Genomic DNA, 27,960 nt, shown 5'->3' with positions numbered 1-27,960 from the left:
ACAGAAGTAGTAATAAGACATGCAAATACGAATAAAGAAGAGTTTATTTTGCAGAAAAGAAAAACACTGTTTGTTGAATGTCACTTTCAAGAGCTGTCTTTCAAACCTCAAAAAGATGAATCAACTTTAAATAAACACCCGTGCAAAATATATACCTGCATGTATAAATATACCCTAAATGTGTATAATCGAATGCACCCAACTGTTATGAAAGTTATAACAACAAAAAGGAGAATTACTAAGGCCATTCACTCTAATGAAAAATCTTCATACTGGGCCTCAGACGTGAATTCATCCTAAATATTTTGTTGGAACGCTAAAGTTTAGTTTGCGGTCCTCTGTAATAATAAACTGATTAATGACAAGAAATGTTTAAATATACAGGTAATTTTTACATTGAATTTGTACTTTCATCATCTCATACTTCTATTATTTGTGCAACCTTTTTTCCCCCAAATTGTATATACCCATGTTTCCTCTTTTTACTGTAGAGAGGTCTGAATATTGCAAATAAGTTTTGGCTCTTCCCCAGGGCCCAAACAGTGGAAAATATGACTGATGTACAAATAAATACTGTAACTGCACACTCAGTCTGTATGGGAGTGTGTGCAGCAGTCTAAATCAGAGATAAAATGTCACTCCTTGATTAACTGCTATTGTACTATACCGGCCACACCATACAGCCAACCATTCATAGCCTTCAAAAATGGGAGGATTTTGAAAAAGAAGCTGTAAGGTTTTTTGCAGAAGTGGAAAAGGTTTAATAAATCTATTTGTGTAGTGGAAGCCAGTCAGCATGAGACAATCTCTCAACATGCTAGAAAAACATTTAACATCTCTTTGTCTAAAAATGACAAGCTGAATGTTTGTAGGACATTAGCAAATGTTGAGGAGGTCACAGGAATATTCCTCCCCAGTATGCAAAGTGATTTCGATTCAGTCCATTTTTAGGCCTCAGTTTAGTGCCAGATGGCAATCAGCTTTTTGAGCAAATCATTAAACACATGACTCTTGTACATGGCTTGGTTTTCTGTGCCATCCTTGAAGTCTTTTAGTATCTTGACTGTCCTGATAAGCTAAAGTGCTTTGAGTGGCAGTACAGCTGGACAATCACTGCTTGAGCAGATCTTTCAGCACGGCACCACCGCTGGCTTCAGCAGATACTGGCACAGGTGTGAAGGTGGGCAGGGAGTCTGAGATGGGCTTCATAAGCAGGTGGCCCCCCGCACCTGGTGCGCTGCCTGAACCAGCAGGATTGAGGAAGGGTACGGCTGCAGAACGGGGTGCCAGGAAGGGGTTTGAATCCCCAGCACGCTTCCCTGAGCCTGAAACACCTGACAAAACATGAGCAGCATTAGAAACGGTCACAGTTACACAGTGTCCTAACCAGACGGGATGTAACAAGTTTCCAGCGACAAGCATTGTCTGTCAATGCTTAACGCAAAACAGCCAATTAGAACAGTGTGTGGATGAGTTCTCTGTTTGCGCACTCTCAGAGTACTGCACAGCTGAAGAGCGTAAATAGAACCATGTATTTTCATGACTTCTGTAATGCTTGTCCATTCGGCATCCTTTATATGATTTTTCCCTGTGGAACATGAGGGATTTGTCATACAATATCCAATGTTTCTAAACTTCTACAATCAAGCCTCGTCCATGTTTGATGTTTAAAAGGAGCACGGTTTTGGTCCAGTGGGCCTTATTTATAAAACATGAGCAGAACAAATGTGTGTAAATGCATTCTCCATTGAACTGAACAGGACAATTTATAATAGAATAATTTTACTAACAATTTGCACATAAATTTGTTCTGCTTGTGTTTCATGAAAAAGGCCCAGAGAGGTTTTTTATGTGGCATGGGCTACCCAGCACAATATCAAAAAATAATTGTAGTGCATTGTTGCTCGATGCTAGTTTGGATGGAGAATCAGATTACTAGGGAACAGATAACTTATCACTTGTCGCTTTGTTGCGTCACATCTGGTTAGGAACTGTGTTGGGTAAATTACTCAAAAATACTAATCCACTACAAGTTACCTCTCTATCATTGTAATAAGATTACTTTGCTGATTACTTCTCGGGAAAAGTAATCACAATACAAATTACTTTAGTTACTTTCCAAAATAATTTAATTAATTTTGCTCTGAGAAAACAGATTATTTTGAATTTGTATTGTCTCTTCAGCTGCCACAGAAACATAAACAGACATCCATATGAACATCATTTATTTTTACATAAATATTACTTTAGAATTGTGTAACCCATATAATGAATGTAATTAACTTGATTTACAGGTAATCTGAATGCAGAATTTAAATTGTAATGCATTGCACTACTTTTTTTTTTCCATTAAAGAGAAATTAGATTACAGTAACTAATTACTTTGTAATCAGAGTACACACAACACTGGTTAGGACACAAGTGTTTTACCTCTGAACTCATATAAAACAGGTCGGTTTTGTAATTAATAAAAAAAACCTTACTTGATTCATGCACACGGTCTCACTCACAACATGCGTTAACAGATGAGTTACAGGCTGTTCACACAGAAAGTGTATTGCGCGCGTCTGCGCTGTTTTTCAATTGTTTTCCTATGTAAACACGTGCTGGACGGACATCTTTGATGGTTGCAATGCGACTCGCCATTATAAAGTTAAAAAGAACATGCTTTTTTTTTTCTATGCAGCTAGAGACACCTGCGTTCTGTTTCATTTGTTGTAATGTGTCTGGATTGTTTTAACGTAGGTGTCACAAATATTCTACGTACTGAAATAATGTAGGCTGCAAAAAGGACTTCATGTGACTGTTACACATGATTCCAGATGATTCAGCACAAAACAAAGTTTCAGCCCTTGATAAACGGTAAGCCAGTGTTTCTTCACTTCTGCTCTGGTGAGCCTTGTTAAAAATGTGTACGTTTACTTTTACTATACCAGCATCAGAAATTAACTTTTACATTAAGGGGCAATGTTTACCCCCTGGATTTGATTTGTAGGGGAATTTTTTACCATAATGAGGGCACATGTTTTCTAACCATAAACAATGTCAAATTCTTCAATTCAATCTATTTATTAAAATACATTCTCTATCTGATTAATTATATCTTTTGTTTAATGAAATAACATGTAAATCTAACCTAGAAAATAATATTAAGAAATATACAGTTGAAGTCAGATGTTTACATACACTTAGGTTGAAGTCATTAAAACTAATTTTTTAGCCACTGCTCCAAAACCACCATAAAAAAGCCAGACTACAGTTTGTAAGTGCACATGGGGACAAAGATCTTACTTTTTGGAGAAATATCCTCCGGTCTGATGAAACAAAATTGAACTGTTTGGCCATAATGACCATCGTAATGTTTGGAGGAAAAAGGGTGAGGCTTGCAAGCTGAAGGACACCATCCCAACCGTGAAGCATGAGTGTGGCAGCATCATGTTGTGGGGGTGTTTTGCTGCAGGAGGGACTGGTGCACTTCACAAATAGATGGCATCGTGAGAAAGGAAAATGATGTGAATATATTGAAGCAACATCTCAAGACATCAGCCAGGAAGTTAAAGCTCGGTCGCAAATGGGTCTTCCAAATGGAAAATGACCCCAAGCATACCTCCAAAGTTGTGGCAAAATGGCTTAAGGACAACAAAGTCAAGGTATTGAAGTGGCCATCGCAAAGCCCTGACCTCAATCCGATAGAAAATTTGTGGGCAGAACTGAAAAAGCATGAGCAAGTAGATCTAAAAACCTGACTCCGTTACACCAGTTCTGTCTGGAGGAATGGGCCAAAATTCCAGCTACTTATTGTGAGAAGCTTGTGGAAGGCAACCCAAAATGTTTGAGCCAAGTTAAACAATTTAAAGGCAATGCTACCAAATACTAACAAAGTGTATTTAAACTTCTGACCCACTGGGAATGTGATGATCGAAATAAAAGCTGAAATAAATCATTCTCTCTACTATTATTCTGACATTTCACGTTCTTAAAATAGTGATCCTAATTGAACCTAAGACAGGGAATGTTTTCTACGATAAAATGTCAGGAATTGTGAAAAACTGAGCTTAAATGTATTTGGCTAAGGTGTATGTAAACTTTCGACTTCAACTGTACAAATAAAAACACAGAAGAACATTTAATACCCCAACATTTTGAATTTTGGGGGCATTTATGTCACATTTGGTAGAATTTTTGCCCAAAGCACGTTAATTTCTGACCCTGTTATGAATGTTGCATACAATGCATACAACAGCCTACTGCAACAAATTTACTTGCTTGGGGAAGAAATTATAAAGAGAGTGGGTTCGGGTCAAGTTCAGGCTTAAAATCTGATGGTATGAGTCATGTTGGGACACACAGTCTTGTGTATGGGCTTCATTTTAAGGCCCATGCAGACCTTTAGCGCTCATACCTGATGCAGGTGTGCTAGCAGTACTCCGGCCAGGTGGGGGCGCACTCAGAGGCTTGATGTCATAAACAGGGAGTTTAGGGGCAGGAAGTGCAGGACTAGACTCCACTTCCAGAAACTTCACAAACATCTCAGAGAATGACTGTAAAACACACAAGTGTAAGAGGAAGGTGCAAATTTATAATGTGTGGGCAATAAGTGTGTGTATGTGCATGTGTAACTTCTCACCGAATTGAGGTTCTGTGCATGTGTAGGTCTTTGTGGGGTGTTGGGGACACTCTGAACAGCTCTGCCACCAAGCCAGCTTGAGACCCAACCGGTCACCCCACTCTTTCCCTCTTCCTGCAACAACTGCAGGGGGAAAAAAAACAAACAGAGAAAATAGTCAGTAAGTCAGCTCTCAGTGGGGGTGTGTATGTGCGTGCGCGGATGTTTATCTCTGAGTAAGTGAAAACTACAACGTTCTCACATACAATCAAATGAGATAACTCAAAGTGCTTCAGCAAGCAACTGATACAGAAACTTTCCCTTAAAAGCCAGTGTCCTCAAAGAACTCGGAAGGGTTTAAACTAAAGCTTTCTTTAAAGTAGAACAATTGAAACTGACCCCAGTGTATTCCCCATGATGCAAACTCTCTCAACAAACTCAAATTTAAAATGTTAACAAAAAAAGGAGAGCAGGATTATTTTCAGTCTTTAGGGTTGTAAACACAGAGGTCTTGTGTGGAAAACGTAATGTACAGCATTAAGAAAACGATGTGAGAAAGGTGCGGGGAGGAATAAGGAAAGGCAAAAAAATTGGGTTGAAATGGAAAATGGATTGTATGACCCAGAAACACACATATATTTACTTTCCTTCTCTCCCTCTCTCGGGGCTGTTGGGTAACTGCTCACCACTGGCGGAATAGTTAGTGTGTCTCCTGCCAGACTCCATCCAACTTCTACAGGATTGTGGGTAAGGAAATGCTTTTGGTGCAGGGTTGGCATGGAGCCGTCATCGAATTCAGTCTCTGTCTGTCTTCCCGTCTCTCTTTTTCTTCCACTTCATGTCTAACTCATGATTTCTGCCTGTCTGTTGATCTCTCTGCCTCTTATTGCTTATTTTATCTGCCCCCCCTTCTTTCCTGTTCAACTAAATCTATCTTATAGAGTTGAAAAACACATTTCCATTGCAGAGTTTTCATACATGAACAACATTCTGAATATAAACAGTGGCCTAATATAATTATCTTTTCAGATTAAACATCATGTATTTTACTTTGTATTCTGCCATGCACGTTTGCTATCTTGCAACAACACAAAAAAGGTGAACCAAGACTGCCTGCAAAACCCTATTTTGTATTTTTGAGTTTATAATGAATAAGATATGAAAAACAAACAAACTATCATTAATCTGTTGGTGTGAGGTTTGACCCTTTGCAGCAAGGTTATATTTTACATAAACTTCTAGACAATTACAGCACAAATCATGATAGATGGAGGAACCCCATAGCGTTTTGATTGTGATCTTCCAGGATCACACCTAAAAGCATTATGGCCTTCCCTAGAACGAATGAAGTCACATCAAGCTTTATCATCACAGGTGATCAATCACTGTTATTGAGAAATTCACCATTCATCCTCTGTTTGTCTTAAAAAAAAAAATAAAAAAAAAAACACGGCCCAAAATTCAGCTCCAGCATCAAAAGGAAAAACAGCTATTCAAAAGAAAACAATTCAGCACTATTAACACTCAGCTAAATGAAGTGTTATGTGAACAGAGTTTTCAGGGCAGCTGATGTTTCATTTAGTACAGTCCGTTCTGACAAGAGCAGAGGTCTCCATACTCTCACACTGTCATCAAACAAAAGATGATTTGAAAAGTATGTGATTACAGACTATTAAAGGATCTGGCGGGAAAGAAGTGAACATCATAGAGGTCAAGTATTAAAGCCACACTTGTTAATCTGTCACATTTCAGGGGTGAAACAAGTACTGGAGAAGAGCCAGATTTGAGAGTGAAGAAAGGTGGTAGGAATTTCACAAAAGGGGTTAGATAGAAAGGAGGAAATGATGAACAGCAAAGGAGGCTGCTCCTCTTTGTTGACAAATTGGACAAAGATGTTTGATGATGTAAGATTGCAGCCACATGAGTGTGTGAGGGGGAATATTTGTGTTTAATCCAGAAATTAACGCTTTGTCATTATCTACCCTCATGTCATTCCAAACCCATTTGACATTTTTAAGACTATCCTGGCAACTCTTTTCCATATAATAAAAGTGAGGGGCTCTCAAGCTCCAAAATTACAAAAAAGACTCATGTTCTATATGGCGAGTCTTCTGAAGCTATACGACAGCGATTGTGTGATGAAACTGACTGAAATTCAAGTTGTTATTCACTGATAATCTGCGTTTCCACTATCATGCCAAATGAGGGCATGCCAGGGCAAGTTGCGTTCCCACTGTCACTTCCGAGGCTTCATCGTGCCTACTCGGGGCTTCCAACAGCCAAGCGCCTTTAGCCTGCCGATTACCCTTGGGCCAAAATAGGCCAATTGGGGATTGAGGCAGGGTCAATGTCAAAGGCCAAGTTTTGCTGAGCCAGGTCTTGCTTTCCACCAAGCAAAGACCAAATAAGCAAACAAACAGCAGCTGCAGTCTCCAACATGTTCATTTCGAGGGCTATCTCGTTTCCAGTCTCTGATAGCTGAGCTTGAGCTTCCCTCTCGCTTGTGAAATGGGCAGGGTGTGTGACATTGGCACGAGGGCAACGTATTAATGGTGTGTTTTAGGGCAACGCTGCAGGGCTATTGGTCCAATGGTGGGAATGCAGATTGATTTTGTTCTTGCGGCTCGAGGTCCAAGGCTATTGGCCCCGGATGACCAGTTGATTGCTCTGGCTCGCACTGGCCCGATAGTGGAAATGTGGTTATTGAGTCAATGAGCTGATTTGTGAACAAATTCAGTAAGGTTTTGTGAACTGGACTGATTGGATCGATAAAAGATCCAATTCCAAAGAGTGATTTATTCACTAATTGGACATTGCTACTTCTCATGAAAACACCAAGGTGAGATAGAGCGGATATCAAGACTTTCAGTAAATAACTTAAATTTTGGTCTGTTCCTTGTACAATTGCTATCGCATGGCTTCTGTAAACTTTTAGTATATAGCCCCCAAGTCATATGGACAACTTTTATGGTGTTTTTTTTCTATTATGGAGTTTGACAGCACCAGTCCACCTTCACCAGGATAAGGCCAAGATATTCTTCAGAAATGCACCTTTTGTGTACCACGAAAGAAATAAAGTCGTACAGGTTTGGAACGACATGAGGGTGAGTAAATAATGACATAATTTTCGGTTTTGGGTGAACCATCCCTTTAAAGTGGCTATGCAGGTTTACTAAGAGTGAATGCAGAAGGGAGAATAAAAAGGAAATCAATGGTGAGAGAGCTCTGCCCTACCTGGTCAACCCCATCTCTGTCCAATCCAAGCACATTACCCATAAGCCTCAGCACTTCAGAGCGCTTGTTTCGAGGGGTATGAAAATAACCCAGGTAAAGATTCTTCATCAGAACTCTGCACGAGGAGTTAATCATGTTAGTTAATGATATTTCACAGGAAATGTAAATAATATTTATATTTAAATAAACGAGAAATATGTTTTCAAAGCAGACTGTGTTTTGGACTCACTTATCCACTTTGCCTTCGGTGGTGTTCAGAAGGTTCATCAGTTTCCTCTGAGCCTCTTCCAACATCTCCTGCCTCATATCCACTGTAAAACGCATACAAACAAAGTGTGAGTATTAGTGGTTTCCAAAACTGCTCTCTCTCAGGTACTTCATTCATCATTATTGTTATAGTGAGGGTCATGACCAGAATATATGGCCGAAGAGCTCTGCAGATTCACATATTTCTACACATCCTCTGCCTCTTGAGTGTTTGTATACTAAATATTTTGGCTAATTAGATAATGCTGTTAGCTACCTTTAAAAGTGTAGTACTGTCAGCTCAGCTTCATTTAACAGATTAAATTTTTTATTTTTTTTCTAATTTAATCCATTCTGTAGAATTTTGTCGATTTCCACTCCAAATCAGTGCAGAAAACAAGAAATGTGTGCGAGTGTGAGATGCATAAAGGCCTTTTAAGAGAAAGCGGTATGACTTTGTTATGTTTTAATGCAAACAGTAGAGAAGTGTTGTTTGTATAGGACTAGCAAGTATGTGTGTGTGCACCTTAACATAAGCAGTAATAACAGTGTTATGGGGTTAAGTGGGTCTGGGAATGTCATGTAATAATAAAAGAGAACTGTGTGTGTGATTTGCTCTAAATGCTTTTATCTCACCCCTTTGCTGGTCCAGACCGTTTGTCGGTTTTTCTCCTGAGAACTGTTTTCCTCTGAGACTTTACCTCTAGAGACCACACTACATTAGTGAAGCGATAGGAGCGAGTGAAGGAGTTCCTGTCTGTGCTAAACACCCTGGAATGTCTGTCGGCTGCACTTGTGCTTTGCTAAGCAAAATGAGCCCATTCTCTATCATTCAGTCTACGTTCTCTTCAGTCATTTCTATGACAGATGCAGTAAAAATCCCAGCCTCATCCCTCACCCTCCTCTCCCTCTTAGACAGACAGCCCCATGTTGTTGATTTGGGGCCTGATAGAATCGGAGGGAGAAGAAAAGGACTGGCTGAGACAGTGAAAGAGAGAGAGGGTTAGATAATGAGAGACAGGGTAGATGGAAAAAGAGAATCTTTTTCTTCTGATGTGCCATAAAAATCACCTCTCTGACAGAGAGGTGAAGGAATGTAAAATATCCATACCAACTACAGACCTGGCTGCTCTTTTTCTCTCCCTCACAAACACACTGATATAGAGCATGCATGTTTCTTAATCCCTGCACAGGTATTAATAACAATTAAAGAGCTATATATAAATTAGAATGCACAATCTCATAGAGTCTGATATAATTTAGTGGATTAAATGTTCCTATTCCTATTGACGTTCGAACGTTTCTTTAGAAAAATGGTTTAAAGAGCCACATATTATTTTAGGTGCAGATAGTGTTTTGTTTTTTTTAAGTGCAGATAAGTTTTTATTTTTAACCCATTCATACGTACCGTCACACATATGTAACGGTTAATAACTGGGCCCCGCAGAGTAGTGTCACAGCCTGCAACAGCCAGTTACGTTACAAGCTGCCAGTTTCAAATCGGCTTTTGCGCCGACACAGGTTGAGCCGGTCAAGTGTATGTTCTTTATATTAGGTCAAATGGTTACTCATACAGTATTTTAAACCACAGAATAAGTTTATTTTATATACATACATACAGCCAACTCGTCACTAAATACCAAGGTACAAAGTTTACAGCTCTTATACGCACAGTCAGTGAATCAAACGCCATCTTCCTCCGATGCATGCTGCCATCTGTTCACATCAGTAGCGGTTGTCAAAGAAACAGCTACTCAAGAGTCTTTAAGCACATAATAGGTTTATTTTATGTAACAAACAGCCAAATTTTCACCAAAGTCTCATGATAACAGTTCACAGCTTGTATACGCACAGCCATCATATCTAAACGGGATCTTCCCATGCATGCAGCCACGTCTGCTGATTAGGTGCAGATGCGGTTTTCATTCATACAAACAGCAACTCAAACAGTCTTTTCAGGCACATAATACGTTTGTTTTCTGAAAGAGAAAAACTATCACAAAAGCACCAAGATAACAGTTTAAAACTCGTATACTCACAGATGCTGATCGAGTGTGATTATCCATGCACGCAGCCAAGTCTGTTTAAATTAGCGCTTGTCACACACACACAATGTCTGAGATGTCAAAGTGCATAGGAAAATCGGACTGCTGATATTATTTGTTCATTTGTTTTTACAGATATAAAAACGAAATAAAGCAAAAACAGTACAGCAGACATAACCCATTTGTTCACGTTTACTATATTTTACACAGTATTTTTTTTATGACAAGAAATCACAAATTAAAATAATACAAATAAAAATAAAATACTTGTCAACACTCTGCCCCCCTCTACCAGCTGTGCAGTGTCACGTGCAAAAATAATTCACTTCAGGGGCCACTGCAGAGGAATTTAGACCTTACTCATGAAAAGGTTAAGTTTCAAGAAAGTTATTTTGTAGGTACACGCCTTTTTTTCACAAAAGTGTCGTTGCACAACAAATGGAATGTGCACGGCCCAAAAAGACATACATAATGATTTTTAAGGCCATTCTCCTACTGGATTAGGGCTGTCTCGATTATGAAATTGAATGATGTTTAACTGTCAAAGAAATAATTATGACAATTAATTGTCTGTTTTAGTGCTTAAATTGTCATATTTAAAAAGTAATTTTTACATATTTAACTAAAATATACAAAACAAACAATAAAACAGGGATATAGGATTTCCTTTTAAGGCTTTAAAACTTATAAATGACATGAAAAATAATGTTTTAAATATCAAAATATTTCTAAATACTTAAAATATGTCTCTTTTTGGTCAACTTTAGTTTTGGTCAATTTTACATTTAGACTGTTGTTTCTGGAACTGATTTTTTTTAAATGTATTTTTTAATAAAAAATAAAATATACATTTTTTGTATATTTTTATTATATAATATTATGCAATAGTAAAATATTTCTGTCCTAATTTAATCACTTTTACACTTTATTTTAATGCTCTTTGATTTTATCACTCCACAGTCCACAGAAATAGGGTAAGCGTGCGTCTCCTCTGTGTCACTGCGTGTCATTAAAACATGTGTATGAACCCGATATGACCAGGAACATTTGCCATTACACAATCATTTAAAATGAAGCTGGAGCGCTTTGCATATTACTAAGTTTATATTTGTTCATTTCTATCTTTGCGGGAGTATGGCACGAGCCCTGCTAAAGGCGCATGCATCCGTGTGCTTAATAAGCGTTTCAAGCGCTCTTCCGGACAGAAGCTGCTCGGGCTGACTTCTGCTGTGCGGCTCAGTGATGCTCAATGAGTTCAACTGAATGATGGGATTTAAATAGTCACTTAAAATTCCCTTATTCGGGCATTAAAATGTGATTGGAATTGGAAGTTCACAATAATCAGTTAGATCAAAAAGCCGCGATCAGATGATTATTTAATAATAGCGACAGGCCTATAATGGATCAAATTGTTCCAATTCTGTCACTTTGGTTTCAGACGTTATTCTAGGACTGGGTAAAGAAACAGATCTTCTAACTAATCTTCATTGGATTGATCTGATATTAATTCTTAAAATACCATGATCAGTCTTTTAATCTAAGCCTTTTTATCTATGGATGTATGAAAAATTAAATCTGAATAGAATGAAATCAAGAGCATGTGAATCAGAATCAAATCAAATCAGTAAATAAGTGCCAATAACCAGCCCTAGTTTTTCTGTGGTTGTCCTTGATGTTATAATTCCCTATAAAAATCGTGACCTCTTCTTGGTGGTAGATCTTTGTGGCAGCGGGGGCGTGGTCAAGCATCTCTCCGGAGAGAGAGAAAGCGGTAAGGGCGCTTACACCTGAGCTAAATTATGTCTAACACCTGTCTCTAATTTCAGTGAGCACGGGGAGAGCGGCATAAATAGGGCCACGCAGCACTCAGACGAGAGAGAGCCTGGGCATGGACGATGAAATTATAAGTTGTTAAAATTGCAAAGCTGAGAGTTTATTGTGTAAGCTAGTTTGTGGATATTTTTAGACTGTGTTTTCCAACAACATAAAGCCCTGCGAGTGTGTATGTGCTGCAGTAAGAAAAATAAAAACGCCTACCTGAACCAGGAAATCTGCTTCTCGCCTCCTCCTTCCACTGAGAAGTGCTACACTGGTGCCGAAACCCAGGAAGGAGGAGGGATTCCCGTCGCAGAGTCCTCGACACTGCTGTCCACCCAGGGGAGCACCGCTGCCATCCGACGGGGGACGGAGTAGCCCGACCACCCGGACTTGGGGAACGGCCGCCGTCCGCGAGGCGAGTGGGGACGGGACTCCCTGACCGCCTGGGACGAGGGAGCCGCTGCCGGGGGCGGAGGAGTGCCCTGCCGTCCCCCGGGAATGCGGAGGGGTCGAGAGAAGACCGCCGTCCACGGGGGGAGGAGGGAAGCGACTCCCCGACCGCCTGGAGTGGTAGGGCCGCTGCCAGGGGCGGAGGAGTGTCCCCACGGGACGCCGGGAACGTGGAGGGGCGTTCTGTCCGCTGGGGGTTGGAGGTCTGACTCCGGTCCGACCAGGGAGGAGCGGCTGCAGTCCGCCTGAGAGGGTGAAGTAGTGATCGAGGACCACGTGACGGCGCATCAGAGAACCGGTGAGTTTCTTTTTCTCTCTCTCTCTCTCTGTCGCTCCATGTTGGCCTTTCAATCGCCATTCTGTTTTGTTGTTTTTCCCCTCCTGTCTCCTCCCAGGTCGAGGAAGGTGGGGATGACCCGCCGGCAGTCGGGGCATAAGGCACGCCCCCCCCGGAGAGGAAGGGTGGGGGATGTACGTCATGCCGGGGGCTCCCCGGCCTGAGGCAACGCCGGGAGGAGTGTAGAGCCGGGCTGGAATGAGACACGCCCGGTCCCCAATCAGCCTGATGGGGCGCGCGAAGGTTAAAGGCGGCCGGGGACGACAGTTCGAGAGAGAGAGAGAATTGCAGGCAGCTGTGCTGTGTGTTTTTGGTTGTGTGTTTTGTTTGGATTGTTTATTAAATTATTATTTATATTATTAAGCCGGTTCTCGCCTCCTCCTTTCCACTGAACCCCCTTACAATCTTTTTGTCAAGTAAAAGGTTTCAATTGCAATAAGTCCTTTAGGACACTGGTTTCAAAAACAAATGTCCTCATTTTGATCCTAGTTAAACAATGAAGGGAAATGCTGAGAAAAGTTCTCATGCATTGATTTCAACACTGCAGGGTTTTCAGGAAATTGTCCTGGTCTGGTTTAACTCTTGAAATTCTGTAAGGTGTTTAAGGCAGGCGGTGGCATTTTAACTCACCTTGTTTCTTCAGATCTTCTATCTGTTCCTCTTTGAGGTCCAGCTGGTCTGTGAGGCGAGAGGCTGATTCTAGAGCTGCGTTTGCTTCATCCAGATTTATCTAACATTGCACAGACAGAGATACAGAATTAAAACACACTTGTGTCAAGCACAGTGCAACGCAAGACAGACAGAGGACAAAGTGTGTATGTGTTGTACTGACCTGCAGAGCCGCTGTCTTGTCTTCAAGATTCTCTGCTTTCTTTCTCCACTCTGCCTTCTCTCTTTTGTGCTTTTCCAGCTCTGCTGAGTACATAGCTTTTTCCTCTGTAAGGAAAGAGACAGATATCAAAAAACATTTTTTTGATTTTCTCCCCAATTTGGAATGCCCAATTCCCAATGTGCTCCGAGTCCTCGTGGTGGCGTAGAGACTCGCCTCAATCCGGGTGGAGGAGGACGAATCTCAGTTGCTTCTGCGTCTGAGACAGTCAATCCGTGCATCTTATCATGTGGCTTGTTGAGCACGTTACCGCAGAGACATTGCGCATGTGGAGGCTTACGCTATTCTCCGCGGCATCTACGCACAACTCACCACGCACCCCACCGAGAGCGAGAACCACATTATAGTGACCACGAGGAGGTTACCCCATGTGACTCTACCCTCCCTAGCAACCGGGCCAATTTGGTTGCTTAGGAGACCTGGCTGGAGTCACTCAGCATGCTATGGATTCGAACTCTCGACTCCAGGGGTGGTAGTCAGCGTCTTTACTCGCTGAGATACCCAGGCCCCCCACAGATGTCATATTTTAAAGAATATGGACTTATTCTGGATTCCTCCCTTAACTCAAACATACCTAGATTTTTCTTTATTAAATAGTCTAATTAACATTTGTAATTATTGTCACTGACATCAAACCATACATGAAAGAATATATTCTTCAATCATTTTAATAAATAATAATTTTCTAATTTTAAACATGAAGTATGTAACTTCTGCACACCCAGATCCCACCCCAAACTCACTCCACTGGTTGAGCTAATGTTGCAGTGTCAGGCTGGTTGGGACAGAGCGATGTTTTGATTGTGGTACAGAGCTACAGACTTCACACTTTTTGAGAAAACCAGCCTATGGTTTACTTACAATTGTCTATGCATATTAAGCTGGGATAAGAGAAAACATCAGAAAAAAATTACACACTTCACCTTTAAATACTAAAGTCTACTCTCCCAAAACAATACAGTAAAAGTAACAGATATCAACATGTTTATTAAAATACAATTTCCCAAAGAATCTTCATTTTAAAACACTTGAATCTATAGAGTGTGGTGGGGAGTTTGTGCTCTTGCCTTGCTGAAACTGCTCTAGCACCATCTGCAGGTTAGAGAGTGACACTGCATACTGGTTGATTTGATTCTGAGCAGCCTGTAGCTGAATAAGAGCTTCATCTCTCTGTCTGACCACACCATTCAGCTGCTCTTGAAGAGACTCCACCTGCAGACTTGCCTGCTGACTACACACACACACACACACACACACACACACACACACACACACACACACACACACACACACACACACACACACGCGCGCGTAGACATTAGGGAGGCTTAATCAATATACCGACTACATTTGAAAAACATAATTTGGAGCGGACCCGAGTTTGATATGGTTCTTTGGTTGGTGTCAAAGTGTGAAAAGACACCAGCGGGGGCAGGGTGTGGAATTAAGTTTGGGTTTGGACAAAGAATCTGAACCAAGTCCTTGAACTGAACTCCCACCTTGCACTCTCCACTGCATTGGAGGACGATGCCAGCCTCTCTTCAAGGAGTGTCACTCTGCGTCTCAGCTCGCCCTCTCTGTCCTCGGCCGTCAGAGCCTCACGTGTGTACGAATCCTCAATCTCTAACAGGTGATTACGCAAACGTTCCAGCTCTTGCTTTAGACGCTGTTCCTTATCACGTGTGTGCTGCAGCTATGCACAAAAAGAACATAGGAGCGTGTTTGTGTGCATGTCAATGCTGACAGTAATTCACTTCTACAATACATTCATGTCTGCCAAGGGTATATCTTGGGTTCTATGCAATAGAGAAATGGAAGATAGGAAACATTCAGTCCAACACTACACAAGCACTTCCTAAAAGGCAGTAAAGCACCGGAAAGTGTAATCTTGGTCTCTGCTACCTCACTCTGCAGAGCAGATGTCTCCATCTGCTTTTGTTTGAGGGCCATCATCACTTGGTCTCTTTCCTGTTGAAACAACACTGCCTTCTCCTGCATGGATTTCACTTCATTCAGCAATTGGTTTAGCTCACCAGATTTACCCTACAGAACAGTAAGAAGGTGGAACAGATCACCAAATGTAAAATCAGAGCACTCCAAAACACATTTTACAACTTAAAGCGTCTATAAACATTATGCAAGTGCATTGTTGCCATTGCAGCTCATTTAAGGGGGGAGGGCGATATGTTTTAGTGTTAAACAAATAAAAATATTTACTTTTATAGTAGAGATTACAATTAGTCAGTATATAATGTTTTGCAACATGTCACGAAAAAAAAAAAATATATATTTTTTTTTTACTTAAATTCAAATAAAACCATTAAAAAAAAAGGTACGACAGACTCAGCAAAAGCTGTTAGAAACCTGTAGGTAATGACTGATTCACTTTTTTATGTATAATGGTCAGCCTATACAACTGTACACTCAAAAAAAAAAAAAAAAAAAAAGGAGACAAACCTGCTCTTTATCTTTTAGCATCTTCTCCATGGCAGAGGCCTTCTCGTTCACAGTACTGAACTGAAACTCTCGTTCTCGAAGCAACAGCGACACCTGCATGTTGGTTTCCTGCAGGGCGCGGAATTCAGTCTCTTTCTCACGAGCTTTTGCAGCGATCGCTTCATTCTCCTCCTTTAGCTTCTTCACGTCAAGTTCCAGGATCAGCGCACGCTCCTTCAGGTTCGTGACAGCCTGCTTCAAGACCTCGTTATCGTTCTCGCGGTTTCGTAAACTTTCTCTCACCTAGAGTGTACAAAACAAATACTTTTTTATTAAACAAAGGTTAAATAAAAAGAGTGAAACTCTTTCTAGAAAAAGTGCCTTAACAAAATAATAAAAATAACATTTTAAAAAATTAAACGTGTTTTTTTTGTTTTTTTAAAGCGTACCAATCAATGGTCTATACTAGACACAGAAATTAAATATGCAATCTTTGGAACAAAAAACAGGCTAAATCTAGCTCATGCTTCACTGCATGTTTTGATACAAAGCTGAGATTTTGCTCCCCCTGCAGGTCAATCTAAAGTATTGTACGTTTGGTAGTTTTTCCCATCACCCTTTCAAATAAACAAAATTGTAAATCCACCTGACTGAGCTGGTCTCCCTTGGTCTTAATGAGTAGATCTTTCTCTCTCAGGGAGCGCTGCAAGGATTCTAGCTTGTCTCGTGCCTGCTTGAGCTCCTCTACATGGCTTCTTTGCTCACTCTCAGAAAGAGATGCAGAATTCGATAAACGGTGGTTGTTTTCCTGGAGAGTTCTTATAGTGCTCTCCTTCTCTGTTAATGTTCTCCGCAATGACTGCAATTCCTGATGTTGACTCTCATCTTGGTCTGGTGGTGCTGCCCCCTTAAGGTTTAGAGGTGCAAAAGCCTGGCTGGCAGTTGTAGCAGCAACTTCTGGTGATTGCTTGACACTGTCTAGCTTTCCAAGGAGGACATCTTTGGTGCTGTTCAGCTGGCTGATGGTCTGCTGCACCTGTGCCAGCTCCTGACCCAACAATCCCAGCTTTATCTCTTTCTGCTCATAGCTCTGAACAAGTCTGGTATAATCCACCGAGAGCTGGGTGCTGCAGTCGCTGTCGGCAGACACCTGCCCCTGCAGCTTCAGCAGCTCCTCCTGCAGTTGAGCAGATTCATGCTGCATGTTCCTCACTGTCGTGATCACCTGCTGCTTCCACTCATCCATCTTTTTCACTTGCTGTTTGAGAGTGTCGCGTTCCTGTAGGACCTCCTCGAACTGGTTGCTGCTGATGCCCCCTGAACCGCCGCTCACAGAATCATTGCATCCAGATGTTTGGAGAACAGAGACCAAGGTCTGACATTTCTGAGTCAAGGCATCAATCTCGATATCCTTCTCTCGGATGATGCGGGAGAGGTTCTGAATAGTCTCACGAAACATCTCTTGACTGCCTGAAGGGTCGCTCATGGTGGAGAGCCGCTGGTTTTCTTGCTGAATTTTCAACAAAGCTGCTTCCTTGGCAGCAACAATGTCCATAATTCGATGGTAGTCGGAGCGCAGCTGGCTGTTCTCACGGGTTTTCTCGTTGAGCACAGCCAGGACCTGTTCACGTTCCACTGCATAGGCCTGCAACTGCTGCTGCAATAACACAACATCCTGGTTGTGCCCACCAGACACTCGAGCATGAAGTGCCTGGATTTCTAGATCTTTTTGCAGCACAATCTTTGAGAGTTTTCCCAGCTCATTTTGAGAGACCACAAGCTGATCGAGCTGTTTAGTAAGAGTGAGGTTCTTCTCATTTAGCTGGCTAATCTCTGTCTCTTTTTCCTTAATGCCTTTCACAAGTCTCTCAATCTCCACCTTGGAGAGGTCATGTTTCTCATTACCGTTTTCAACATTCTGCGACTGGGTCTTGTCCTCTTGTAGGATTTCTACAGACTGCATTTGACTCCGTCCCTGTGTGCTGAGCCCCTCCACTTCAGACAGAAGCCGTGTGATCTCTTCATCCTTAGCACTGATAAGTCTTTCATAATTGAGTGAGCTTTGGTCGAGTCTTGACCGCGCTTGCTCTAGTTCACTCTGTAGTACCTGTACAGAATGCTGGGACCGTAGTACTGTGGCCTGTTGCTCATCTGATACCGTCCTCAGAGCTTGGACCTCTTCTTCAAGTCGATCTCTTTCAGCTTTGAGCTGGTTGACCTCTGTCTCAAGCTCGGTGATGATATCTAGTGTCCTCGGCTCTGACATTGGCTGCGGTCTGCTTTGTTGGTCTCTCAGACGGTCAATCTCTTCCTTGAGATGGCTGTTTTCTTCCTTCATTGCTCCAAGCTGCTTGTCCTTCTCCTCCACTGACCTTCTCAGAGTGTCACACTCTTGTGTTGCCCTCAAGACACTAGTCTCTAACTCTTGTTGTTTTTCCACAGCTTGAGCTTTCAGTGTTTCAACATAGGTGTCCTTCTCCTGCAGAAGCTCTGTGAGCTGCTTTTGGCCAGCCACGGTGATGTCCAGCATCTCGCTGGTGTCTTTGTTGTCAGACACCATCTGCTCCATCTCACGCCTGAGCTCTGCAATCGTGAGATCCTTCTCCTGATTGAGTTTCACCATTCGCTCATGTTCTGTCTGCAGTGCAGACGCATCCATTGAGCGTGCTCTGCTCAGTTCGTCAATGGTATGTTGGTACTGCTTGTCTTGATCTGATAGTCGTTTCTCAGTCTGACCTAGCTCAAATTCTAACTGGCTCTTTTCTAATTTCAGGGCTTCAATACGAGTGTCTTTCTCCAGGGACACCCTGCTTAGAGAGGCCTGTACATCTTGGACCTGCCTTTCCAAATAGTCTATCTTGTCCGAAGCCTGACAGCTGTCTTCTTCCAATTTCCTGGTTTTAATTTTCAATTCAAAGTCTTCCGAAACTGCCTTCTCATAGGAAGATTTCACTTCGGCCAACTCCGTCCTCAAATCTTGGATCTCTCTATCCCTCGCCTCAAGTACCTTTCTGTGTCCCTCTACCTCATTTCCTCGCTCCCCAGATTGTTTTAACTCTTCTCGAAGTGCAGTAACTTCCGTCTCCCTTTCTTGCAGCACCCTCTTAAGGTCGGAGGAATTCTGTCGCAACTCTTTGCCCAGATCTTGTGACTTGCTCAACTTTTCCCTCAACTCCTTTACTGTGGTTTCCAGTTGCTGCTTGGCCATGTGCAGTTCATTTAAGGAGAAAGCACTCTGACTTAGCTTCTCTCCCTGGGCTTTCAGCTCCAGCTGAAGAGCCTGTCTCTGATCAAGAGAGGCAGTAAGATCTAACTGAAGACAGGCAACCTCTGCCTCTGACTGACTTTTCTGCATGGACAACTGGTCCTTAACTGCAATAAGATGCTGGAGAAAGAAAACAGATTAAGTACTCAAGATAGGAACATATTGTCTACTTGATTTGATTCTGCAAATCAAGCATACTAAAAAGATCCAATTTTTGCTATTAATATTCTGTCTAATAATTATGAAAACCTACATCGGTCTAAAGCAGTGTTTCTCAACCCTGTTCCTGGAGGCACACAAATAGTACATATTTTCAATGTCTCCCTTATCTGACACATATCTTTAGCTTGTTAGTAGAGACTCCAAGACCTGAAATGGATACATCAGATCAAGGAGACATCCAAAAGTTGTAATATTGGTGTGCCTCCAGAAACAGGGTTCAAAAACACTGGTCTAAAAGAGGCATTGTTACCTGTGTGGCCTCCTGGTTCTGCTTATCTAGTTCTTCCAGTTCAGCAGTGAGTGCCTCTACATCAAGGTTGGCCTGCTTTAGCGCCTGGTCTCGTCTGTCCAGCTGGCTCTTTAAGTCTGATACTTCCTGTACCAGTTCTTCCATATTCTCTGACTCACCAGCACTGTGTCTCTCCTCAGACAGCCTCAGTTTCTCAACAAGCATAAACTGAGGAGGATGGAGAAAAAAATATATTGGAAAAGTGAATGAAATGAATTTGGAAACTAAGCAAATATAACACTTTGCATGATAACAATCATCCTTTAAAAAGACAAACTGTAATTTCTGTTCAAAAACAAGAAATACATATTATTGTGTATAATATTGTTAATCAATATAAACCTTGTCTCTCTCCACTTCTTCCTTCTCTTTCCTGAGGGTGTTTATGATGGTGTTGAGCTCCAGGATGTCAGCATGTTCCACTTCTTCCTGCGGGCCACTCTTGAGTCAAAAGAATAAGCATTTCATAAACTGTGCTGAATGAAAGGTTGCAATACTACAATGTTTATTTGAATGTGTATAAACTGCTAAACTGTGTTAAGGAAGATGTCAGCAAATGTACCTCAGTGACACTCTTCAACCTAGCAATCTTTTGCTCTGCAGCTAAAAAAAATGCGAAAAAACCAAAACCAAATATGAGAGAGCAGTTTAAGAATTTGACATCCAACACCTTTGATAGATCATGTGTAGTAGAATCAGGGTTATATAGTGCCAATAACAAAAATTAATTGCATTTACAGATTGATTCAGGTGCCAGCTGAGCCATAATGATTTCTGGCATTCTGTATACCTGCCAAAGATTTTCTCAGGGTTTGTATTTCATTGTCCTGCTGGGCTTTCAACATAGACTTCCCCTCCTGTTCCTGGACTCGAGCCTGAAGTTCGTTAACAGACTTTTGAAGGCGACTGTAATTCTGCAACAATTCCGCATTTTCTGTTGTAGTGTCCTCCTTCTCCCGCTCTAGCTCGGCCTTATGACGCTCTACTTTCTCCAAGCAGGCCAATAGGTCACTGTATTTTTTGTGCTGAAGCTTCACCTCCTCTTGTAAAGACTGAATGGTGGATTGCAACTCTTGAAGCTTGATGGAGTCCTGCATTGTGGTTGGTGTGCTGACTGTGTTCGCCCCTCCTGCGGAAATGAGGAAAAACATTGAATGCCTATTATAAAGTAAAATTCTAACCATTCTAACAATCACTTAACTATTCAAATAAAAATGTATCCTTTGCATATGTTTGAAAAAGATCCTGACCTTTCTTAATGACCATCAGTGCTCCTTACCACTTTGAAGCTGCTCCTCAAGCTCTTCAATTCTCTCCTCATACTCCGCCAGTTCATCTCTGTGCCGTTTTGAGATATCAGCCATTTTCTGCCGCTGGGCATCCTGCAGCGCTGCCAGTTCATGCTGGTGCTCATCCACCTCCCGTGCCATTTCCTCTCTCAGCTCCTGATTGGGTCAGAGCACGTCAATCAGGTTTAATATAGAACCTGATTTCAAGCACTCACCAATAGGAAAGCTGTTAACTCTAACAGTTCATATGACAAATCAGTGTTTTTTCACCTTGATCGTTCTTTGCAGTTTCAAAACTTCACCCTGGTCTCCATTTCCGTCAGCTCCTTGTATCTTAGATGCCTAGTAAGTTAAAATGTAAAAAATAAATAAATCTTATTCTAGATTAATATTTCTACAATTATATAATATTTACAGTGTCGAAGTGCATCGAATAGTTAAAACAGAAGTGTAATTTCTGCACCACTAATGGCACCAAATGGAATTGCAATTTTTTTTTTGGTTTAAATAGTCCAAATGGGCTGGACATAACATTGGTTCAACGAACTACGTAAATTTGGGGCAGAATTACCTTTTTTACAAACAAAGGCAGTCGGGAGGACTATTTGAAATACGTTTCAAAACAGCCATTAAACAGTCATTTGAAAATTGCGGTGCCAATAGTGGCAAATAAATTACACTTCAACTTTAATAGTTGTTGGGTTCTATGTGCATGCTAGCAGACTTCTACCTGAGCCACTCTCCTCCAATGGGACACGTCAGCTTCTAGACGATGCACCAAACTGGACAGTCGGTTAATTTCCTGTTGTGACCACAGGACATCACTGATGTCCACCTCATCACCATGGAAACCTTGATGGACAGCTGAGGGCTGATGCAGGAAGGAAGACGAAGTAGTGGTAGTGACAGCAGTGGTGACAGGCAGTACAGCTGTGTCGAAAGAGGAAGAGTGGGTCGCAGACTGAGTGGAGCACTGGAGTTTCTGCATCTCCTCCTGCAGGCCACTTTGACGAGCTTTAAGGTGACTGATCTCCACCTTCACAACAACAACACACAAAATACCACATTATCACCATTAAAAACTAGAGGTTTTCAGGTAAGTAGTGAGCACTGCTGTTGTCTGTGTGTAGTAGCACTAAGGTAATTTTGAGTCCAAACCTCTTTCTGTTGCAGGAGAGTTCTGTATTCCACCGACTGCTGTTTGATCTGAATCTCTGCCGCCTCTAGTTTCTCCTCCAGCTCAGAGTTTATTCTCAGCAAGCGCTCATACTAAAACAAGTAAAAGCAAACACACAAACACAAAATGTTACTTTTACAGGTCTTAACAGTGGGTAGTGGAAAGCAAATGAGACCTGGCGATAAAATACTACAAATGGGTCACAATACAAACAAATTGCAATTTTTTATGTTTGTGTATTGTTTTTCAAAACTAATACATAGCAATCTTTTTTTCCCTCCCTTTTTCTCCCAATTTGGAATGCCCAATTCCCACATGGTGGCACGGTTACTCACCTCAATCCGGGTGGTGCAGGACAAGTCTCAATTGCCTCCGTTTCTGAGACCGTCAATACGCGCATCTTATCACGTGGCTTGCTGTGCATAACACCGTGGAGACTCACAGTACTGGAGGCTCATGCTACTCTCCGCGATCCACGCACAACTTACCACGTGCCCCATTGAGAGCGAGAACCACTAATCGCGACCACGAGGAGGTTACCCCATGTGACTCTATCCTCCCTAGCAACCGGGTCAATTTGGTTGCTTAGGAGACCTGGCTGGAGTCACTCAGCACACCCTGGATTCAAACTCGTGACACCAAGGGTGGTAGTCAGTGTCAATACTCGCTGAGCTACCCAGGCCCCCGCATACATAGCAATCTTTTATTCAGTTGTTTCTTTTTTATCTGCATTGTACTTCAGAGCTTTGCACAATTATGCTCTTAGTACCGAGTTTGAAAAGTGTAACTAAAAATGTTGAGTAACGTGGCTTTTCAAAGAATGTAAACAGCAGGAAACATTTGAGGCAGACTTTTCAAAAGTCAGGCACTTTACCATATTAAAACACAAAACACTGGGACTCGCGATTAAAGAAATGGATCATGGTGCAGCCCTCTACATTGCGAGTAAATTTCGCACTACGAGACCAAAAAACGTCTGTTATTAGCCACTGGCAAGTAAATATTAACATTTCACTCGCCAGTGATAGAGTTGTGTAGTTTTGAAGCACCGAGCCCCTTTTACTGAAAAAAAAAAAAAAAAAAAAGGCAGTTGATTAAAAAGCTGGTTTCAGCCTCGTCTTTCCTTGCATGCTGTCTCATGAGCGCGCAGGAAAAAGCACTTGTGTCTCATTCAGTTGAACTCCGATCATCTCAGGGAACCGTACCACGGACATCACAAGAGCAGCTCTCTTGAGAGCATGTGAAGATGAACCACTTCTCAAGCGCTCTGATGTGCACACCGTCTACAGAGGCTTGCGCCAAACTCCCACGAAAATATAAACGTATTAATTTTGTGAACGCAAAGCGCTCCAGTTTCACTTAACGGCCATGTAATGGCAAATGTCCATGGTCATTGTGGGTTTATTCACGCAGTGTTAATAACATGCAGTGAGACAGAGGAGATGCTCTGTTTCTGTGGAGATGATAAAATGCAAGAAACAGAATCTCAAAGTCTTCCTTCATGAGACTAAGGGCTTGTGAGTTAATCAGAGAGCCTTAAAATAATGTGTGAAAGTGAAGAAATTTATATTTTACTATAATATAACATAATATAAAATAATATAATAGCTATACAGGTTGGCTGGGTTACAAAAGAAGCAAAAGAAAACAAAACACTGAAACAGTCCAATGGATCAAAAGTAAATCAGACAAATAAGATATATTTTAGTTATTTAGACATATTTTGATAATTAAAATATTATTTTAAATTTTATATGTCATTCATACGTTTTTAAAGCCTGAAAAGGAAATCAAATACTCTTATTGTATTATATGACCCAAGCTAAATTTGTATAAATGACTTTGTTGTGTGCATGAAGCACACATAGTGAGTTTGTATGGTAATTAATAGTCGTGAAACACCTAAAACAGACAATTAATCATCATAGTCCTAAAACAGGCAATTAATCGTCATAATCGCAATTATTTGTTTGACAATTAAGTGTCAGCCAAATCTCACAATCGTGACCCCTAATTTCCATTATTAGGTTCCTACCTTGTGAATTGTTTTGTTAAAAATGTGTTCGAAATTTCAAACAGTGACAACAGCTTGTATCATTATTAAAAATGCGATTTCATGACATCATATAAATTGATAGAATGTGAAATTTGTACATTTTTAAAAAGCTAAAATGTGATTAAAATCAAAGCAAAATAAAAAAAATAAAAAAAAATTACAATATACTATATTGCGTGAATAAATATGAAGAGGCCCCCCTCTCTCAGTTTGCTTAAAATATTTTTTAGTTACATTATGCTTACATGTCGTCAAAAGTCTGGCGAGTAAAAACAAAAATGTACTAGCCAATGACGTTTCTTTCTCCAACATGATCGTAGAGGGTTGTGGTGACAATGTCACCAGGAGGATGTAGCTTGGGCCTGGATACTGTGTGCACAGTTATTCACCTCAGATTTTTGTGTTGCATTTGAAGTCTCCAGCTCCTGCAATCTGGAGTTGGACACAGTGGCAGCATCTGTAGGGAAATCAACAAGAACACAGTGCTAATCACAAAAGCTACAGTTCAAAAAAAAAAAAAAAGAAAAAAAAAAAGCTGAGTCCATCTTTGTTCATACGGCTCTAAATTTTTATATAGCAGCAACTCAATCTCAATTGTGAGCCATTCAGCAGCACTTTCTTTTTATGTAGATGATGATAATGCTGATGGCAGCTATAGCAGAAAAGCACTTCTGTTAATTGTCAAACACTTCCAACTCTTGATGAAGGTGATACACTGACTAACCACAAGACCTCACTGAATAAATAGGTTAAAGGTGAACAATCTTTGCCAAGTGCACACTGGTAAATATTCTGTTATGTTTTTTTTCCTGAGCAAACAGTCACACTATGCCTGTATGAAATGTTCATGGATATATTTTGGAGAGACGTGTATTCAGTCAATTGTTGGGCGACTGTCCCTTTAAATTCCAACATTCCAGAGAACAGGGAGAGTGGAGGCTCTAGTTCAGTTGAGCCTATTTTTTCGCAGCAGCTGCACAACAGGGGCATAATATCTAATCTATATGACTGACAAATACTGTGGAAGCAAAACAAGCAATCCAATAAAAATTATTTGGTGACATATTTACTACTGTCAACAATTTAATTAATTTATAAAACTTCAGCTCACCTGAAATCCAGCATGACAAGACTGATGTAAAACAGAGTTGTGCTAAACTCCTCTGCACAAAAGCAAGAGTGTCTTTCTACAAACCGTGAACTTCAACAGAGTCAGTGTACATCCAGAGTCTCATCACTACACTGGGCCATTAAGAAACTGACAGCTCACTAACCTCACAGGAAATTACTGAACATCTCTTTAAAACACAATTAAAGTGGTGTAGCATAGTGTTATATACTTTCTGGTTACAATGGCCTGACTTTTAGCCATCAAATCACCTTGTAAATTGCTTAGAAGCATCTGCTAAATGAGTACTTACAATTGTGAAACAAAACAAGTGATGGTTTCACTTCAATATGACCTTATCCAAAAGAACTTATAGAATACGAATGTCATTGACATTTTTATTCCTGTCAAAAATCAAAGACGGTGCTACTGTGAATAAGGTCTGTTCAAGTGATAGTTCACCCAAAAATGACACTTCTCTCATCATTTACTCACCCTCATGCCATCCCAGATGTGTATGAGTTTCTTTCTTCAGCAGAACAAAAACAAAGATTTTTAGAAGAACATCTCAGCTCTGTAGGTCCTCACAATGCAAGTGAATGGTGGCCAAAGCTTCTGAAGACATTGATTTAATCATTGGATTCTTCTTATTAAAACTCTTTTATGCTACCTATATGTGATTTTTGGAACTTGAAAGTTCTGGCCACCATTCACTTGCATTGTATGGACCTACTGAACTGAGATATTCTTCTCAAAATCTTCGTTTGTGTTCTACAGAAGAAGAAAAAAGTCATAAACATCTGGGATGGCATGGGGGTGTGTAAATGATGAGAGAATTTTCATTTTTGGGTGAACTGAACTAACCAATATTTATAGTGTGATTTGTCCTGTTTAGAAGCTCAACGGCCCACAGTCAATATGAACTGTTAGAAAATATTCTTTAAATTCTCCTTCTGTGTTCCACAAAAAAAAAAAAACAACCACAGGATGGGTAACTAATGACAGAATTATCATTTTTGGGTGAACTATTTCTACAAAAAGTTTAGACATGATGGTTTGATTTGGATATCTGATTGGATTGATACATGTCTTATGGGTTGGTCTGCTCTGCTGGAAGCTGGTGATCAAAGTTCTTTGTGTGTACTGTGTGTGTCCACTCCCCAAACAGCCAAAAAAGGGCATATTTACTTTTGACACCATCAAGTTGTTTATCTGTTAACAAACACTGGTAGTTATGTGTTTACATAAGTAATCAACTACAAGAGAAGACACAACAATGGACAACCAGAGACGCCCACCAAAGTAATTCATAAATTCATGCACAGAGGAAAATAAAGAAACTTCCATGCTCTGCTGCTATAAAATCATGTGCTTAACAAACTACAACTGCATATCTAAAGGGGATTCAATGTCTGTATGCAAACCTCTGACTCTGTCTTACAGTAATGACTTCAGCACATTTTTGTGACATTTATCAACAAGGAAAACTTTAAGGAATCACATTTATCCAGATTTTAAAGATATATTCATGTATATATATATTCATGAACTAATCACTAATCATGATGACAATCATTTGTGCTCACCATATGTACATATTGCATAATGACATTTCAATGTCATGGGTAAACCACCAAAATCTTATTCTAAATGACAAAGACATGCTCAATACATAATGCACAAAATATCAACAACATCAACAAAATAAAATAAAAAAACACACTTGATTTTATTGTCTAAACACTTTAAAAGTTGCAAAAAAGCCTGTATGGCAACTGATATAATTCACTTGGCTGATATGAACTCACCTCCTACTTCCTCGGCGCTTTCCAGTAAAATATCTTTGGTAAAATTAGAGATCTGCCCGGTAAACGAAGACAAGCTTCCCCCGACCTGGCCGAGACTCTGACCCAGGCCGGAGCCCAATCCTCCCAGCCAGGAAGACATGACGAACCGTACCGGATCTAAACTTTAATCACCGAACCGGGCCTTTCACAAAGACACACAATATATGGACACTATAGACCCGAGTAAACGAGGGAATCATGTACCCAAAATAACTAATAATAACTACTGGTTTATTTTTAATAGGTTTAATAAATCTAAATCAGTAGTGGGTCCGGATCCCAGCTGTTTAAAGCACCATGACATAAACAAAGACGAAACGCCGGATTATACTCGTAGAATCCACGGGAAATACGAAGAACTGGTCACCAGATTATGTCGACATATTGTCGGGTGTGTTTCGGGTTCTGGTTTGTTTTGGTTCGCTGTATTTTTCACGCCGATAAAGTGCCAGCTCGACCGTGGCCATCACAGCCGGACTGATCATCCGTCAGAGGGGACGTGGACAGCAATGAGGAATTGTGGGACGGTGGAGGACCAACATTAATCCAGCTCACACTTCACACGGAACCACAGCGACGCCACTGGACAGATAGAGTATTGCAAACATGTAGAGTACAGCACTGTGCAAACGTTTTAGGCAGTTGT

At 40.9% G+C, this 27,960-nt stretch overlaps 1 protein-coding gene across 2 annotated transcripts; it reads right to left on the bottom strand.

The window, feature by feature from the left end:
- Positions 1 to 26: 26 nt before the first annotated feature.
- Positions 27 to 27,808, bottom strand: trip11 (thyroid hormone receptor interactor 11). 2 transcript variants are annotated; one of them, XM_051648106.1, is made up of 22 exons: positions 27,276 to 27,808; positions 24,749 to 24,816; positions 22,285 to 22,395; positions 21,857 to 22,162; positions 21,397 to 21,468; positions 21,117 to 21,282; positions 20,628 to 20,966; positions 20,400 to 20,440; positions 20,180 to 20,278; positions 19,799 to 20,005; positions 16,708 to 19,446; positions 16,083 to 16,364; positions 15,528 to 15,668; positions 15,125 to 15,318; positions 14,693 to 14,856; positions 13,569 to 13,672; positions 13,367 to 13,466; positions 8,070 to 8,151; positions 7,841 to 7,955; positions 4,628 to 4,750; positions 4,403 to 4,541; positions 27 to 1,334 (listed from the first exon to the last, which is right to left on the bottom strand). In XM_051648106.1, the coding sequence occupies exons 1-22, from the start codon at positions 27,412 to 27,414 to the stop codon at positions 1,111 to 1,113; spliced, it is 5,955 nt and encodes a 1,984-aa protein (XP_051504066.1). In that variant the 5' UTR covers positions 27,415 to 27,808; the 3' UTR covers positions 27 to 1,110. The 2 variants fall into 2 exon arrangements, 1 of the variants encoding a protein (XP_051504066.1); XR_007892388.1 differs by lacking the exons at positions 27 to 1,334; positions 4,403 to 4,541; positions 4,628 to 4,750; positions 7,841 to 7,955; positions 14,693 to 14,856 and having other exon boundaries at positions 8,110 to 8,151.
- Positions 27,809 to 27,960: the final 152 nt, after the last annotated feature.

This window comes from Myxocyprinus asiaticus, chromosome 21 (assembly GCF_019703515.2).
Source record: "Myxocyprinus asiaticus isolate MX2 ecotype Aquarium Trade chromosome 21, UBuf_Myxa_2, whole genome shotgun sequence".
In the NCBI taxonomy this organism is placed as follows: Eukaryota; Metazoa; Chordata; class Actinopteri; order Cypriniformes; family Catostomidae; genus Myxocyprinus; species Myxocyprinus asiaticus.
The sequence above is the reverse complement of the archived record's forward strand: the minus strand, read 5'-3'. Positions and strand labels throughout refer to the sequence as shown.

Excerpts from the sequence above, each read along its gene's own strand:
- trip11 (XM_051648106.1), bottom strand. The coding sequence starts at position 27,414 with ATGTCTTCCTGGCTGGGAGGATTGGGCTCCGGCCTGGGTCAGAGTCTC. Across the intron at positions 20,279-20,399 it reads GGTTGAAGAGTGTCACTGAG|AGTGGCCCGCAGGAAGAAGT; the intron begins GTACATTTGCTG and ends TTTTGACTCAAG. Across the intron at positions 4,542-4,627 it reads ATGCACAGAACCTCAATTCG|TCATTCTCTGAGATGTTTGT; the intron begins GTGAGAAGTTAC and ends TGTGTTTTACAG.